General features: G+C 53.9%; 2 protein-coding genes across 5 annotated transcripts in view; one reads left to right on the top strand and one right to left on the bottom strand.

Annotated features, from left to right (window-relative positions):
- BCL9L (BCL9 like) overlaps positions 1–3,496 on the top strand; it is a 30,656-nt gene extending 27,160 nt beyond the window's left edge. For all 4 annotated transcript variants that reach the window (XM_010389325.2, XM_010389324.2, XM_010389323.2 and 1 more), the window contains one exon: positions 134–3,496. In XM_010389325.2, the coding sequence (XP_010387627.1) occupies positions 134–1,227 (1,094 nt within the window). In that variant the 3' untranslated portion in view covers positions 1,228–3,496. The remainder of the gene's footprint in view (positions 1–133) is intronic.
- CXCR5 (C-X-C motif chemokine receptor 5) lies at positions 3,361–15,883 on the bottom strand. The gene is made up of 2 exons (XM_010389327.2): positions 15,662–15,883; positions 3,361–6,094 (listed from the first exon to the last, which is right to left on the bottom strand). The coding sequence occupies exons 1-2, from the start codon at positions 15,710–15,712 to the stop codon at positions 5,027–5,029; spliced, it is 1,119 nt and encodes a 372-aa protein (XP_010387629.1). The 5' UTR covers positions 15,713–15,883; the 3' UTR covers positions 3,361–5,026.
- Positions 15,884–17,827: the final 1,944 nt, after the last annotated feature.

Here is a 17,827-nt window from a genome sequence, read left to right as displayed (position 1 = left end):
CCCAGCCAGGGGAAGCCAGTGGTGAAAACTCCGACCCTTGGCACCACCTGGCTTGGGAGTGGAGAAGGCCTGAGCCCTGCACCCTCCCCGAGCTGGGCGCACCGTGCCTGACCCCCGTCTTTATTCCCTACAGGGATCAGCAACAGCCAGCCCAGCCAGATGCACCTGAACTCAACCGCTGCCCAGAGCCCCATGGGCATGAACCTGCCAGGCCAGCAGCCCCTGTCCCATGAGCCCCCACCCGCCATGCTGCCCTCCCCCACCCCTCTGGGCTCCAACATTCCACTGCATCCCAACCCACAGGGGACAGGAGGGCCCCCTCAAAACTCCATGATGATGGCTCCAGGGGGCCCCGACTCCCTGAATGCCCCCTGTGGCCCGGTGCCCAGCTCCTCCCAGATGATGCCCTTCCCCCCTCGACTGCAGCAGCCACATGGTGCCATGGCCCCCACTGGGGGTGGGGGCGGGGGGCCTGGCCTGCAGCAGCACTACCCGTCAGGCATGCCCCTGCCTCCCGAGGACCTGCCCAACCAGCCGCCAGGCCCCATGCCTCCCCAGCAGCACTTGATGGGCAAAGCCATGGCTGGGCGCATGGGTGACACATACCCACCGGGTGTGCTCCCTGGGGTGGCATCAGTGCTGAACGACCCCGAGCTGAGCGAGGTGATCCGGCCCACCCCAACGGGGATCCCCGAGTTCGACTTGTCAAGGATCATCCCCTCTGAGAAGCCAAGCAGCACCCTCCAGTACTTCCCCAAGAGCGAGAACCAGCCCCCCAAGGCTCAGCCCCCCAATCTGCATCTCATGAACCTGCAGAACATGATGGCGGAGCAGACTCCCTCTCGGCCTCCCAACCTCCCAGGCCAGCAGGGCGTCCAGCGGGGGCTCAACATGTCCATGTGCCACCCCGGACAGATGTCCTTGCTGGGCAGGACAGGTGTGCCCCCACAGCAGGGGATGGTGCCCCATGGCCTGCACCAGGGGGTCATGTCATCTCCACAAGGCCTCATGACCCAGCAGAATTTCATGCTGATGAAGCAGCGGGGCGTGGGGGGCGAGGTCTACAGCCAGCCGCCCCACATGCTCTCCCCGCAGGGCTCCCTCATGGGCCCCCCGCCCCAGCAGAACCTCATGGTGTCCCACCCCCTTCGGCAGCGCAGTGTGTCCCTGGACAGCCAGATGGGCTACCTCCCGGCGCCAGGCGGCATGGCCAACCTTCCTTTCTAGAAGTCGCTGCCGGGGCTGGAGCCGGGGCAATGTTGCAAATACGATAACCTTTAACAAAGTTGTTCCCCTCAGTGCTGGGATGGCCTGGGTCGGGGAGGGGGGGTGGAGGGGTGGGAGGGAGCTTGCGTGGGGAGTGGCATTTGTGGAAACCAGATGTGCTGGCAGCTTAGGGGGATGTGGCAGAGTGGGGTGGGGGGATTTTGGATTGGGGTTGGTTCCATTTTGGCCACCAGGACTGCCCCTCCCCCACTCCTCCCAATTCCTATGGAGCCTCTATTTTACCTCTTTCCCTGCATCCCTACACCCGCCACACCCCCTTCAGCTGTGCTTTTGGAGTCCTGGGTGGGATCTGGGGGGAGAGAGGAAGGACAGGTCAGGTCTCCCCCAGCCCTTCTGCTCTTGTCTCCTCGTGTCCGCATTGCTGGAGCTCCACCTCCCTCTTCGTTTCTCTGCACCCGCCCATTTTCCTTCTGTCTTTACCTGCTTCGTATCCTTTCCCTGCTGATGTGGCTGACCCCTCTCCCTCCCCTCCCTGCAGGCGGCTGGCCAGGTGGGCAGGTGCCAGCCGGAGCTGTAAATAGAGCGCTGCGCTTTTGTGCTGGTTTGTGCGTGTGCTGTATTTCTGTGTTTTGATAGAAGTCACACAAAAAAAAAAAGGTTAAAAGAAACTCTTCCCCCTTCTTCAAGTTATTGCCCTCTCCATTCCCCTGGACCCAGGACGTGCAGCCCTACATGGCCACCCACTCTTTGCAGTGTCTCTGGGTCCCTAAGGATACCATTCCTGTCCCCTTCCCAAATGGTAAAATGACGTAAATGCCCCACTCCTAAACTGAGGTCAGACCACCTAGGCTTCCACCTGGTGAGCCCTAGCAGGGCTGAGTCCCCCAGGGCGGCAGCCTGTCTGCTGCTGAGTGATTCGGGGAGAACATGTGTGCACACGCACACGGGTTTGCCCACACCGGTGACACGGGGCCCTGGCTTCCCACTTTGGATGCCTGGGCATCCCCTGCTGCTACATCTTAGCCAGAACTTGAAGTCTTGTCCCAGTTTGGGATGAAGGAAAGGAGGAAGAGGTGGTGGCTGTGTGGCCCCCTTGAGTGGAGCCATGGAAGGTGTGGCATGGTGCCATTGGGGCCTGTGGCTACAGTAGCCATGGGCCGGGTAACCTCCAGGGCCCTGACTTCCAGAGGCTGCTGCCATCTACTTCTTATCAAAGAAGGGGGAGAACAGTTCATCTGAGTCAGTGCACCTCCCCTCCAGTCTCCACCCCCTGAAGATGGAATCAGGGAAACAGCATCCTGCCGCCTCCTTTCTGCCTGCCAACTCACCGGCAAGGTTGTCCCTCTGCCCAGGGCTCAGGGCCATGTACCAGATCTGTCTGTGCCCACCCAGGCACAGCCACTGCCTCCCCCTAGGCTCCCTGCTCCTCCCCAGGAGAGCTCCCCATCCGCCTTTGGTCAGAGCTGAAGCCATATACGACTGGGTGTTTGTCCCCTACTTTGGCCCCAGGAGTAAAATACTTCTCCTTTTCTCGCTTCCTTTCCTGCCTTGGGAGGTGGCAGGGCAGTTCCCTGGCTGAGGCCTTTTGCGCCCCGCCTCCAGGGCCAAGGGCCATTCTAGACAGGGTGTCTTCTACCAGGACCAGTCCCTAGCCTTCCTGGCCTGGAGGGCCTGGTCTCGCACTGGCAGCTGTAATACAAAGGGAACTTGCCCCACTTCTCCCAGCCTGGTGCTGTCCTCTTGGCCCACCATCAGCCAGGTCCAGCGCTTCCTCTGGGGCTGACAACAGGCCCCTGACTCCCCCCGGCCACCTCCCAGGGGCTATGGCCAGGGCCTCTGTGTTTGGGGGGTCACTTGCCCTTCATCCTGCCAGGCGCTTTGCCCTCCCTGCCTCAGCCTGAGCCCTGTGCCCTTGAGCCCTCCACCCCGGCCCAAGACCCCCCAAACTGTCTGACTCTGTGTTTCCTGCCCTGAGGAGAGAGGGGTCAGATCGCAGCGGGCCGAGTGCCCTCTCCGTCCCCTCTTCTCCCACCTGCGCCACAGGCCAGCCTACTCTTCCCTCCATCCATGGCCATACCCCTAGCCATTTTGTACCATTATATAAATATATATATATAAATATAAATATATAAATACAATATGTGAAGACATCTTCTTGGTTTTTATTTTGAAACAATTTTTAGGCTTGTTCCGGGGGTCTCTGTGCTGCCTGTACTGTATTGACCTGTTTTATAGGTGCCTTTTTATTAAAAAGAAAATTCAAAATCCAGCCTCTTGCCTCTTTGCCTCTGCTTCAGACTCCTCTGTGGATTAGATTACCTAGCTTGCTAGGAGATAGTCAGAGAAAAAAGGCGCATCCCAGGTCTTCCTTGTTCTGCCGTGAAGACACTCTCCCCTGAGCCACAGCTGTTATTTCCCCAATGGGGCCTCCCAAGGAGCTTGGCTGCTTGGCTTGGTGGGACAAGTGCAGGGGTCCCTGACTCCCTACCCGATCAAAGGCTGGGGAGGTGGGAGGGAGTGCCCAGAACTGTGGGAGGGAGGTGGGAGGGAGCGCCTCCCACACCCCAGGTGAGCAAACAAGCACGGAGCAGCTTCCTGCGGTTCCATCTGAGTGACATCCTCGCAGGGGCAGGGCACGGCTTCCTGGGGCCTGGGGACTTCCCTGCCCCAATGTGTTTCTTACACTTCCCTGCCTAAGGTGATGCCACAGAAGGGATGGTTGAGTTGACTCCCACAGGCCCCTTCCAGTCCACCTTTCTCCATTCGGACTCCTGAGTTTCCTCGGGTCTGTAGCTTGTGGGAAGGGAGTGAGGAGGCGACAAGCCAGACTCCTTCCCCATCAGTGCCCACAACCTCCCATCCCCTGGACCCGGCCACCCTAGGAGTTCTCCACCCCACTCCATCTCGCCTGGTGGAGGGGACCACCGGGTTTCATTGATCCATGTCCCTCCTTGGGGTTGGGGAAGAAAGCTCTTTTCTTTCCTCTGTCGGGTTTCTCTCTTGCTTTTTGGCCTTTGCACTTCCTCAGGTCACTGGCTGGTCTCCAAGGGCACCTAGAGACGGCCTTGCCTGCAAACCACCCAGGACCCGGTGACATGGGGAGGACCAAGCACTGTTTCAGTCCGAGCCAGTGGCAGCTACCTGAATTCAACCAGTCCAAGCTTCCTGCTTGGTCAAAATGGCTGCAGGCTTGGGGACTTGGTGGAATGTCTGTGTTTTTAGGGACTGAGTTGTCTGAAGGCCACAGTCTGCTGCCAGCTGGCCTTTCTTCAGCCTTAACCTCCACTCATCCCCTGGTGCTCAGCTTCTCCTGGCCTTGCGGACAGGTGGGTAGGAGGGGAGAGGGGATCAGCTTCTCCTGGCCTTGCGGACAGGTGGGTAGGAGGGGAAACTGCGGAGGTCAGCAGCCCTAAGCTGATGGAGTGTGTTCTGGGAGGGACAGGCGCTCTCCGTTGGCAAGGGCAGAAGTAGAAGTTGTTTCCTGAGCGTTGGGTGATTAGAATGGGAGGTACATGAGGTTCTCTCAGCCCAGGAGGGTGCAGATGGGTAGAGACAGGTTTCACTGTGCCTTCGAGCTGCTTTCCGCTCCCTGGGCTCCAGCTGAGTCCCAGGGCTGGCAGAAGAGCTGGCAGGGATGTCCTAGAAATGGGGGTTGGTTCCTCCAGCTACCCCAGCTAAGGATACTCCTAGGACACTCTAAGCCACCGTGAGCCCTTAGGATCCCAGCTCCTGTTGGAGGGAGCATCCAGCATCACTGCGTGCCCCAAGGAAAAGCAGCAATAAAGGGGGACACTGGGACCTAGAACGTGGTGAGGGAGGTGGCATTCTCTGACTCAGAGAGACTGCTCTTGCGCCAGCTAGGGAAGAGCTGGCACAGGGAGGCAGGGCCAGTGCAGCCCAGCTTGGTCAGGAGCCGCGACAGGTCACTGCGGAACTTCACGCCAGCGAAAGTGTAGAGCATGGGGTTGAGGCAGCAGTGGGCCAGGCCTAGGAACTCACACATGGTGATGGCCACGGAGAGAGAGCCATTTAGCTCACAGGTATTGTCCACAGCCTTCAGCCTCACCAGGGTGTCCAGGAAGATGACGATGTGGTAGGGTGACCAGCAGAGGAAGAAGATGCTCGTCACCAGGATGGCCACCCTGACTGCCTTCTGCCGCTGAGGGCGCCGCTGGGCCTGGCGCAACCTGTGCACTACCCCCACATAGCACCAGCCCATCACCAGCATGGGCAGCAGGAATCCCACCACATGGTAGAGGAATCGGGAGGTGAACCAGGCATGCGTTTCAGCTTGGTTCTCTTGGGAGAAGGTGCAACGTGGCAGGGAGTTGTTGGGATGGGCTTGGCTGACTTTGGCAAAGAGAATCTCCGGCAAGGCAAAGAGGAAGCCCACCAGCCAGATGGTCCCGCAGGTGATGTGGATGGAGAGGAGGCGGCGGTGGCGGTAGGCGTGGACGGCGTGGACAATGGCCAGGTAGCGGTCCACGGCGATGCAGGCCAGGAGCAGGCTGCTGCAGTAGAAGTTGACTTTGTGCAAGGCAATCACAGTTTTGCAGAGGAAGGTCCCCAGGACCCAGCCCACAGAGCCCTCGGCCACAGCAAAGGGCAAGATGAAGACCAGCAGGAGGTCGGCCACGGCCAGGTGGAACAGGAAGGTCTCCGTGGAGCTGCGTGTCTGCCGGTGCCGCTCCAGAATCACCAGCACCAGGACGTTGCCGATCACGCCCAGGAGGAAGATGAGGCTGTAGGCCACGGGCACGAACACAGCCTTGAAGGAGGCCATGAGGGGCCCCTCCGTGGCAGAGCAGAGGTGATTTTCCACCAGGGAGGTATCGTTATAGTTGTCGAATTTGTCAAATTCCAAGAACTGCAAGGGCAAGGAGACGGGAGGGTGAGAACCTGAGGACCTGTCTTTCCTCTCTGAGAGGAACCCTAGCTCTCTTGGAGGTTTTTCCTACACAGGGTCCACTGACCAAATGTCAAGTTTCAAATTTCAATGTGGAACAAATCACTTTGTCTTTTCCAACTTCAGTTTTTTGCCTGTCAAAGGGATCGCATTCCTTAGAGTGGTGGTGCAGATGAAGGGAGGTGTGCGGGTGGCCATGCTTTGTAAGTGCTGAGGGGCTGGGCCCCATAAGTCAGCTTGTGTTTTGGGGTCCTCATGTACGGAAGCCTGCAGCCTTGGGGGCTGGAGTCACAGGATTTCAATTTGGGGAATGGACCTGGTTGGTACAAGGACCCGTCTGTTTCAGTTCCGAGCAGAACAGTCGGGCACTGCAACTTAGCATCGTGCTGGGGGCTGGGGGCGGGCGGGTGCTGACGTGGCCTGTGGCTCCCTCCTCATGGGTCTCGCTGTTCCTGACCATCTCCGTTATCACTGAAATGGCAGTAATAGCCTCCCATCTGGTTCAATATGCACAACCTGCTCAAGGTATGTAACAGTGTTCCTTCAGCCAGGCGCGGTGGCTCAAGCCTGTAATCCCAGCACTTTGGGAGGCCGAGACGGGCGGATCACAAGGTCAGGAGATCAAGACCATCCTGGCTAACACGGTGAAACCCCGTCTCTACTAAAAAATACAAAAAACTAGCCGGGCGAGGTGGCGGGCGCCTGTAGTCCCAGCTACTTGGGAGGCTGAGGCAGGAGAACGGCGTGAACCCGGGAGGCGGAGCTTGCAGTGAGCCAAGATCCAGGCCACTGCACTCCAGCCTGGGCGACAGAGCAAGACTCCGTCTCAAAAAAAAAAAAAAAAATACTATTCCTATTTCGCAGATGTGTCTTGCTAAAGATCAGGTTTGTGTGAACCGACATTTATCTACTTCCAAAGCCAATACTTCCCACTGAACAACCCTGCCTGGGCTTCCTTCTAGGGGCAGCAGATGCAGGTTCCCTGCTACTTCCCATCACTGGCAACCTCCCTGTAGCTAGGAGCACTCAGAAGCAGAAAGCCCAGAGGCAGAGAGAGGCAGGAGAAAGTGAGGGCAACACGGGGAGACTGGCAGGAGAGAAGGAGAGAGCCTACTTCAAGCGCAGGGGGCGTGCCCGTGATGTCTCCGGAAGTTCCCTCCTCCCCATCCTCCTCTTCCTCTCCCCATCACCCCACCTCCATCACCCCAGCACTCAGGTTGTTTACCCAGCTAACCACAAAGGAAGACATGTGCCTGTTTTCACACCTTTCACTCACAGCTGTCCCCTGCACCTGTTCCTCCTCACCTCCCAGCTCTGTTCTTCCCACCCTCCCTACCCAAGCCCCTCCCCAGGCAATTCAAAATCAATTATAACCAACCTATGTGGGTTCAAAAAGACAATACTATAAATGATGAGCCCCAGGAAGGCAGAGGATAGGATGGGGCACCCTGTCCACCAGGCTCTGAGTGGCTTAATGCTGCCCACATTTTAGGAGAGCAAGGCCCCCCCACAAGGAGGGGATGGTCACACTGGGTGCCACAGGGCTTTCTTGCCTCTCAGGAGCCACAGTTGTGGGTCACACACTCACTCCTAATGCTGAGCAGACCCATTCCCCAACCTGGGTCTTTCTTTCTGGCTCTGAGGGAATGGGGCTCTGTGAGAAGCAGGTGTGGGAGATACATCAGTGCAAGGGCAGAGCCATCTGCCAACCCTTCCCACAGCATCCCTCTGCCATTGCCTCAGTCTAGTCTTCCTTCTCTTCACTCTAATGCTCAGGAGACCATCTCTCCATGGGTCCTGTCTCCACCAGCTTCTCTACTCCTGTCCACATCCTGCACAGAGGACAGGGTGAGTTTTCTAAAACACAAATCCCATTGCATCAGTGTTCTGCTTAAAGTCCTTTACTGGTTCCCCATCACCTATAAGCAGTGGTTTTCTTTTGTTTTTTGTCTTTATCTTTTTTTTTTTTCAATTTCACTTTTTTTTTTTTTTTTTTTTTGAGGTGGATTTTTGCTCTTGTTGCCCAGGCTGGAGTGCAGTGACACGATCTTGGCTCACTGCAATCTCTGCCTCCTGGGTTCAAGCAATTCTCCTGCCTCAGCCTCCCGAGTAGTTGGGATTCCAGGCATCTGCCACCACACCCAGGTAATTTTTTTGTATTTTTAGTGGAAACAGGGTTTCGCCATGTTGGCCAGGCTGGTCTCGAATTCCTGACCTCAAGTGATCCACTCACCTCGGCCTCCCAAAGTGCTGGGATTACAGGTATGAGCTACCGTACCAGGTCTCAATTTCACATTTAATAACAAAGTCAACTATAAGAAAAAGTCATATTTGTGATAATGTTCGTCAGTAGAAGATTTATTGGAGTCTGGGCATGGTGGCTCAGGCCTGTAATTCCATCACTTTGGGAGGACAAGGCAGAAGGATCACTTGAGCCAAGGAATTTCGGACTGCAGTGAACTATGATCATGCCACTACACTCCAGCCTGGGTAACAGACCAAGACCCAGTCTCAAAAAAAAGAGTAGAGTAAGCCAAACTTAGTGCCATTCACACATTGCTAAATTTCAGAACTGCTGGGCACAGTGGCTCCCAGCACTTTGGGAGGCTTAGGTGGGAAGATTGCTTGAAACCAGGAGTTCAAGACCAGCCTGCACAACATAGCGAGACCTCAACTCTACAAAACATTTTTAAAAAAAATAAAGTTTAGAACTAATTGCAGAACATCCCATGCAGTAGGATCCCATGGAATTTCTCTCCCAAACACACACCTTTGTTTTTGTTTTTTGATAGATAGTGTCTTGCTATGTTGCCCAGGCTGGAGTGCAGTGGCTATTAATAGGTGTGATTATAGCACACTACACCTCGACCTCCTGGGCCCAAGTGATCCTCCTCCTGCCTCAGCCTCCTGTGTAGCTGGGACTGCAGGTGTGTGACAACAGCGCCCAGCTCCAAGAACTTTCTTTAGAGTACCCATGACTGTGTGTGTGTGTCACAGGGTTCCCCTGGGGTGGGGAATGGTGTTGTGGCTCCAGGCTCCCCTCCTTGACTTTAAACTATAGCTCTCCACTTTTGACTTGTGTAGTGCTTCACACATAAGCTTTTGTTGAAAAAAATGGTTCTACTTTCATTTGAAAACCATGGACCTGTGGGATGAAGTCTAACCTCCCCAACAGAGCCTTTATGTTCCTCCCAAATGTATATTCCTCTGACCTTTCAAACTTTGTCTTCTATTAATATATTATTGCTCTAGGTCGCCCCTCGGCCTCTCCCTACCAGCCCAACACATTCCTGTCTCCAAACCTCTGCTTGGCCTTTTCCTTCTGCCTAGCAGGTCTTTCTTTCCAAATTGGCCTATCTAATTTCTACCCTTCCTCCAAAGCCGAATTCAATCCCATCTTCCCACATCCTTGCCGGCTCCCCTCTTGGAATTCTCTCTTCTCCTTATGATGCGTGTGCATTTATTACAGCACCCAGGGTTGGGATGACCACTTTCTAACCAGATGGCAAAGGTCTGAGAAGCAGGCCTTCTGTGTCCCCCTCCCAAGGTCATGTGTTTTACATAGGACAGATGTGTGCTGACCTGCTCTGAAAGCAGTTTCCCAGAGAAGGCCAGGAGCCCTGATAATCTGAGACTTAGGCAAGTGTCTCTGCAGGGACTCACTCCGTCGCCTTCTGCATTCTGCCTTCTCCCAATAACCTTGACCGCCTGGATCCTAGATCCTATCTTGAGTGCTCTCTCTCTATTGGGAGCTCTTTCCAGTATTGTCATTGAGCACACCCACTTGACTAATACTGGAATTCAGCAGTCTTCACGCAGAGCCAAGCCATTCATGCAGAGGGAGGAGAGCAGCAGGGCCTGGGGCCATCAGCAGGGCTGAACTCCACCTACCTTGGCTGTGCCTGGGTGAGGGCTTAGGTCCAACCAGCCTATCTGACCCAGAAAGCCCTGGGTTTCTGTCCCTAGGGCTCCCATCTCCTGAGAACCAGATTTAGAGGGGGGTTGGGAGGGGCCTGTCTCTTCCTCCTTGCCAAGAGGTATTTGTTTGGCAGCGTCAGAGAGAGGAAGATGGGAGGAAGCTGGTTTGAGGGGTGCTGGGAACTGACAGCACATCTCACCAGGAGGTGTCAAACAGACGCTTTGGGGGTTCAGGAGTGGCACATGTTAAAGCCACTTCCCACACATAGGAGTTCTAGCTCCCCCAATCTCCCCCAAACTATGGAGAGAGGCAATAAAGCAAGGTTGGCTCTTGCTTCCTGGGAAGTTGAGGAATCAGGAATCCTGAATACTGTGGGGCATGTTGTGCTGAAGGAAGCCCTTCAATCCTATGCCCAGAGGGAGCATAGGGCAGACCGTTTGCGTGAGCGGTGTACCCATTCTTTGACATGAAAAGCTGTAGAAACCCAAGGCCCTCATGAACACACACACTCTGACAACAACACCCACCTTGCATAGACAAGAAACAAGATGACCAGAATGAGGCTGAGAGTGGAGCTAGAATCTAGTTAGAAAATTGCTGTGAGCACTGCGGAGGAGCAGGGGCTGTAACAGTGTCCAGTATTGAGGGGCTTAGGGAAAGGTGGGGAGTGTAAAGAGATGCAAAGTACTTGGCCTGTGGTAGGGCCCAAAATGTTACTCTTCTCCTTCCCTCCACAGTAGGATGCAGGCTCCTCCCTGGATAATTAAGTTTCCAAGCCCCACCTCACTTCTCCAAATAACGAAGCTGCCCCACTGCCCAGCACTGACCAGCATGAAGCTCAGCTCACATTTGCTAATGGGGATTCTATGTCAGCAGGTACATTGGGCAGGGGTGTCTAGCATGCCTCAGGGATCTATCCTCGGTCCCCTCCTCTTCAGCACTCTCAACCTAGCTTTGGGGGCACTCTCAGGCAACACAGAGTTCTTTACAAGCTGGAACCATGGGCCCAACCTAACCAGATGAAATTGCGTGGGGAAAATATACAAGCCAGGAGTCAGGTTTAAAACTTTACCCATCCAGGGATAAGTTGGGGAAGACCAGGTAACAACAGTTGGTGAGAAAGACTTGGGAGTTTGTTGCCTACAAGCTTAAGATGAGTCATGGGAGTGACGTGGCCAGCAGAAGGGCCACTGTTACCTTCATCTGTTCACCTTGAGTCCATGAGGGCTGATGTCACGGATTGGAAAGAAGCTCCATGGGCAAGAGGAGCAGCAATGGACTCTTGCTGTGGGCTTCCGGGGCAGTCCAGAAGGACTGGGCAGAAGCTGAGGGGGTAGAGTTTCAGTCAAATGAGGGAGAACTTTCTAACAGGCAGAACTGTCCAGCAATGAGATGAGACCCTTGGGAAGGAGAGGAACGTTTGAGCCCAAGTGTGCGGGAAGAGATTCCTGCCCTGGGAAGAAGGAGGCTGGACTCTGCCTTCAAATGCCCCTCACTCTCACTCCCAGATTCTCTGTCTGTCCTGCCCTGCCTGGGGCTGAGCTGGTTCTCAGCGTGATCTCCGTCTAGCTCAGTAGCTGGAGACTTTGCTTTTCTAGTCCATTCTGCCACCAGTGAATGCCCCAGCCTGACCTTGCTTCTCAGCCCCGAGAAGCGGGCAGGGCTGCCTGCGTGCGTGGCTCACTCAGGCCGAACCCCAGGACTCCAAGGCCTGAGTCATCCTGGCCACGGGAGGTGTCTGCACACAGACGCCAGTCATTGCTCTGGCCACGGGGAGCATGCAAGCTCCATCTCCTTTTATGTCCCTGTGTGGATATTCCCAGCTGAGAGTCAGGAGCTGTGAGTGGAGCCAGCCAGGGTATCTGTCATTCCAGCCTTCGGTGGCTTAAGGAGTGCAGGGGTCTGGAGGAATGAGACTGGCTGTGAGTGAGGGTGTAGGTCTGTATCCCTTACCCCGTCTTTCTTCAGGAGGCCCACAGCCCTTAAAGACCATCTGAGACTCTGGCTTGCCATTTGACACATCTCCCTTGTTGCACCCATAGCCTTCAGGGACAAGCCTGTGAAACTCCTCTTCCATCTCTTCCCACGGGTTTTGGCCATTAGAAGCAGGTACTGCGCTGGATGTGGTTTTAGGGGGACAGTTTAACCTACTCCAAGCCTCTGCAGCAAGACTTTAGGCTTAAAGGGGTCCCACCTGGCACCCCAGCATCTCTTTGCCCTTTGGATACAGAGTCACACAATCCAAGGTGCAGATAGACAGGCCTCCTAGGTGTGTGTGGCAGCCTCTTGAAACCATCTCCTGGGCTGGAAATATTTTGCCCCACCACTCTTGAAAGAACGCTCATTCTTGTGTCCTGATTCTCAGGTCCACACACACGGCCACTGTTGATGCCGTTCTGCTAGAGGAGTGGGATCAGTTACAGACTGCATCCCTGGGGAAGGCAAGAGTTCCTGACAAGACTCTGCAGTCTGTATGCCTGAACCCAGATTCACTTTGACCCTGACCCATCCTCAGCCTGGCCTTGGGGCTCTCCCTCATGTCTGACCCCTCCAACCACACCCCCAGTTGGGCCTGCTCTGCTGGGGTTGCTCTGGGACTTTTGATCTGATTGGCGGGGGGCGGGTGGAGAACCTCCCTTCCCCCCAGAAACAGCCTGAGCTAGTTTTGGTTCCTCTTCTTCACACCTCCGTGATGAAATGAGATGGTCCACGTGGACGGGCTGTGTAGCCTGTGATGCTCTAGTCACAGTGAAGTCATGATGTGTAGTAATTATCTATGGAGAGGGGTCATAGAAAGCCAGGCTCTGGGGCTTGGGCCAGCTTCGCCCTGTGCTATAGCAGCTTCCCTTTCTGGTTGGTGTGCAGGGTGGGGCTGGAGGTATAGTTTATGACCAGCCTCTGTGGGTGCCCCAGCCCAGGCCCTGGTTCTGTTGGAAGGAGGCTCTCAGATCAAGGTTCGCATAGACAGGGGCTGCTCTAGGTCTGCCTGGGTCTGCTTTTCCAGCAGGATGGGTCCCTGGCGTGCCCACCCCAGGACCTGGAATCTTCTGGTTCCTGGCTCTTAGCCATCTAATATTTTTCTATTTGGACCATTCATTCTTGAGAATTAGCAGCCCCTCCACACCTCCCGGCCCCTGCCTTAAAGAAGTGGACATTTTAAGCGGCTCAAGTTGGTCTTCGAGTTCAACAGGACAAATGGAATATAGAATGACCAACCTGGCTTATGGCCAGGAGCCCCCAGTTCCTTTTCTTTTTTTTTCCTGGCAAGTTTGTGTAGCCAAAAGTCTCCAGTTCTTAGCCCAACATTAGAGTGTAAAACCCAGTGTTCAAGGAATATGAACCAATACTTGGTATGGGCAAGGACAAGGAGGAGACTAGGAAGCAGAATGAATAGAAGAACCTGGACTAATTCCAGAGGAAAATGGTGAACTAAGAGCTTTACTGCATCAAAAATCAATAAATACTTATTGAGAGGCTGTTACATGCAAGATTCTCCTGCCTGTACCACTACGCCCCGGGGTTTTTGTACTGTGACACTGAGGGACAGTCTGCCAAGCTGCTCACGGCCCTTCAGTGAGTAGGTGGGGGTGGAGGAGAGGGTCTGTGTTCTGAGGGGACATTGGCCCTGGAGACAGGGTATGTAGGAGATTCGTGAAGGGAGAACGACGCACTGGTGGCTGGCTGAAGAACTCCAGAGCCCAGATGGTCGAGGACTCTTGGACTCCTGGCTAGACCCTGAGTGAGGGATCCAGATATCTGAATGCCTGGCTGAGGATCACTCATTTGAGGTGTGACATGAAGCAAGTCACTAGGTCCCTTTCCCCCAGATGTAGGTTTTCTTGGGACATACCCTGCTGCCCCTGGCCCCTGCCACCACCTGTCTCTAGTAGGTCACTCAGTGAGGTGAGACGCGCAGTTAGGGGAAACTCAAGGTTTCTCAGAAGCTGGGACCTGCCAGGTCTCCAGTCGGTTACTAAGAAATCCAACTGGGTCAGGGCTCGTGGTCAGTTTGAAGCTGCAGGCAGAGGAAGACGCCCAGTAACCTAATCAGGCGAGGCCAGCAGCCGTGACTGGGGACCAGGGTGGGAGCACATTGCCCCTTTGGGGCTTCAGCTTTTTAGTCTGATTTGGGATATTGCCCAGACTCTGTGATTAGACTCAGGGCAGCTTCATAGGCGTGCAACTGGTGCAGTCACACGGGGCCTGCACCCAGCAGGACCCCCCACTTGGTTTAGTGCTCTGCTGTTGCCTTCTTGATATTTTTAATAATTTTTCAACAAGGGGCCCCATGTTTTCATTTTGCACTGGATCCCACAAATTATGAAGCAGGTCCTGATTAGATGAATGGTCCGGCTCTGATTCTGCTTGCGGTTTGGATCCGAGAGGCCAGGCTTTGGGTAGTTAGCCCTTCTGCTCACTTTCTCCCCGTGTCCTACTTATACTTCCCAGCCTTGCGATCTGGGCAAGCGAGAGGCAGGCTTCTCCAAGCAAGTCTGGGAACACGGTTGGTGGAACTACAAAGTCCACTCCAGCTGGGGGAGCAGGAGGGAGTCAGACAATATCTCAGGGTAAGTTTGGGCCAGGAGAGTCGGTAGGAGCCAGGGTTTGGCTCCTTCATACCTTTGGCATTCATAACCCAGAATGCAGTCCCAAGACAAGTCCTCTCCCCAGGGGGAGAAAAGACCGTGAAGAAGTTTCCAAGAAACCCTTACAACCAGCCCCTGCTGTCGGTTCACAAGGAACCCTGTGTTTCTCCGGTTGAGCTGCTCCACACACACATCTTTTGGGAGCCCAGTGACGACCAGGTCAACTGCACCTGTACGCTTCACTGCAGAGACTTGAGTGCTGGCAGCGTAGTGCTGGGGACCATTTTCTTAGCCCACCCAAGAAACCTTTCCAAGAATACCTTATCTCTAGAGATTCTACAGCAGGTTCCAAGACATTTTTTCAGATTAACAGTTTTCTCACCCTGCTCCCCGACTCCAACCTGCTGGGATCCTCTTCCTTGCTACCATCTGTTCTCATACTTCTCAGTTTAGCACATAATTGTTGTCTAATAGCTTCCAGTGAGTGATTTTTTTTCTCTGGTCAGAGCAGAAGCTATTTGAGGGCAAAGACCAGATCCTCAACTTCTCCACCCAACACAGAATGTAGTGCCCTGATGATATAATCATATGGCAAGAGATGAACAGCTATGCACTGATTGACTGATGAGCAATGCCAGCCTCCTTATGGTAAGAAAACCTCCAAAGGTACTTTCCTGTCTAGTTCCATATTCCCACCCTAAGAGAAAAGGAGAGAAAGAATGGGGAAGTGAAGTATCCTGTTCCCGGTCACATAGCAACTCAGAGAAGGATGCAGGGCCTGAACCCACGTCTTCCAGCTTCCTCTAAAGGATGTCTACTAAGGACAGCAGCTCTCCTTATCTGCTTCTTCCACAGAATGGAAAATAAACTCTTGAAGGGCAGGAGCTGACTGACCTGTCTAGATTTTACAGATCCACAGCGGGAGAGGATTCCCATGCTGTCCCCTCTCTCTCAGACTCTGGCAGAGGATATTAGAATTCCAGGCAGGGCCTCGGCGACAGGAAGCTACCCGTGTCTACTCACCAGGTCCTCCAGGTTCTCGAGGTCCATTTCCAGCATTAGCGGGTAGTTCATGGCTGTGCCGGCTGTGAGTCACCAGACTGGTCACTGTCTGATGTTGAGAGGCTCCCCGCCAGGTGCCTCTAGAGAGGTGGCAGCCGTCAGCTGCAAATTTAAGCAAATGAGCTGCGCATCGTCTCCTGGGGCTGTAGGGCCGCGACCTGCCTCACAACTCATCACTTTTTTTTTTTTTTCCACTGGGTCTTTTCTGTTTTTTGAAGAAAGAGGGAAAATCCCCCACAGCATCAGTGCTAGTCAAGCATTTCAGCTTCTTTCCCGGCAACAATTGTCTCAACTGGGGCCTATGACTAGTTTAAAGGTTGCCCTCACTTCTCCTCCCTATACCCCCAATAAGGGGCTCACAACTTGTAATGAAACCACCACACAAAGTCAGCAGACTGATGAGGGAAACTCCTGATCAACAGAGAACAGGAGAAGAGCTCTCCCAGCAGCCTCTCCTCCAAGCCACCTCCAGACCTTCATCTTCCTCGCCACTAGGGTGATCAACCATTCCAGTCTGCCCAGGACTGAAAAGTCCCTTGACTTGGGAAACCCCTAAGTCCTGGCAAATCAGGGCACTTGGTCAAACTACTTGCCACCATCCTTTTGCCCAACAGGGGCAAAATCCCTTCCCTTCTCAGCTCAAGTTCAGAAAAGATAGGTTAGAATTTTTCAAATGGAACAACAGTAAAACAATACTGGAAGACAAAAATGAAATCAACTCTGGAAGACCGAGGCAGGAGGACTGCTTGAAGCCAGGAGTTGGATACCAGCCTGGGCAACATAGCAAGACCCTGTCTCTAAAAGAAAAAAAAAAGTGAAATCACCAAGAAAAGCATATAGTTACAGAGTCATTTTCTGACTCAAAAATAATGATGTTCTATCTATAAATTAAATTGGCTTGCTGATAAATTATTAACCTCATAGATTACCAGGCTAGAGAGGACTTCAGAGATCATCCAGTCTAACCCGCAATTTTTATGCAGGAGGTCCGTGAGGCTGAGAGGGAGAGCAACTTACCCAAGATCCCACTGCTAACCAGTGGCAGAGCTGGGACTTGAACTCAGGTCTTCTGACTCCACCTTTAGTGTTTTCTCTACTCCAAGCTGCCACTCTTGCAGGCACTCATAACCTCTGTCCTTTCCCTCAACTCTGCCCTGTCTGAGGGCCTTTTCCTTTAAGAAGCCCTTTTGTAGATGTTGATCAATTTCCTTTCCAAGTCTCATTTGTGGCTTTTTCTTCCAGAAGTGGGCATTTCCTCTCTTGGTCCACAATGATGTGAAAACAATGTCTGCACGCACAGCGGCACCCACACATGGTGGCTGTTTCTTGGCCCCACCCCCACCTTTGTATCATGCTCCCTTTCAACCAAATCACCTTTCGCTGGGATCCTACCCTTTCCATTGCTCTCCTTCACCCTCTCCTCCATATTCACCTTCCCTCTTTCCCCTCTTCACACCTTGCTTACTGAAGATGCTTACCTCACTGCATCCCCAACAGATGTACCATTCTTTTTTTTTTTTTTTTTTTGAGACAGAGTTTTGCTCTTCTTGCCCAGGCTAGAGTGCAATGGCATGATCTTGGCTCACCGCAACCTTTGCCTCCCAGGTTCAAGCAATTCTCCTGCCTCAGCCTCCCGAGCATCTGGGATTACAGGCATGCTCCACTACGCCCGGCTAATTTTGTTTGTTTGCTTATTTATTTATTTTGAGACAGAATTTTGCTCTTGTTGCCCAGGCTGGAGTGAAATGGTGCGATCTCAGCTCACCACAACCTCCACCTCCCGGGTTCAAGCAATTCTCCTGCCTCAGCCTCCCGACTAGCTGGGATTACAGGCATGCGCTACCACCCTGGCTAATTTTGTATTTTTAGTAGAGATGGGGTTTCTCCATGTTGATCAGGCTGGTCTTGAACTCCCCACCTCAGGTGATCCGCCCACCTTGACCTCCCAAAGTGCTGGGATTACAGACGTGAGCCACGGCCGGCCAGCCAACAGATGCATCATTCTTAGGATTAAACAGCCTGAGGCGTTTCCAGCCTCTGTTGGTGGTATTGGGGTCGTTTCCTTGCTCTTCTCCATTCACTGCCTTTAGAAGCTGCTTTCAAGGAGGAAGGCTTTCAGGACAAGGC

The sequence above is a fragment of the Rhinopithecus roxellana genome, chromosome 15, assembly GCF_007565055.1.
Source record: "Rhinopithecus roxellana isolate Shanxi Qingling chromosome 15, ASM756505v1, whole genome shotgun sequence".
Lineage (NCBI taxonomy): Eukaryota > Metazoa > Chordata > Mammalia > Primates > Cercopithecidae > Rhinopithecus > Rhinopithecus roxellana.
Note: the sequence above shows the minus strand (reverse complement) of the source record. Positions and strands in the feature narration are given on the sequence as shown.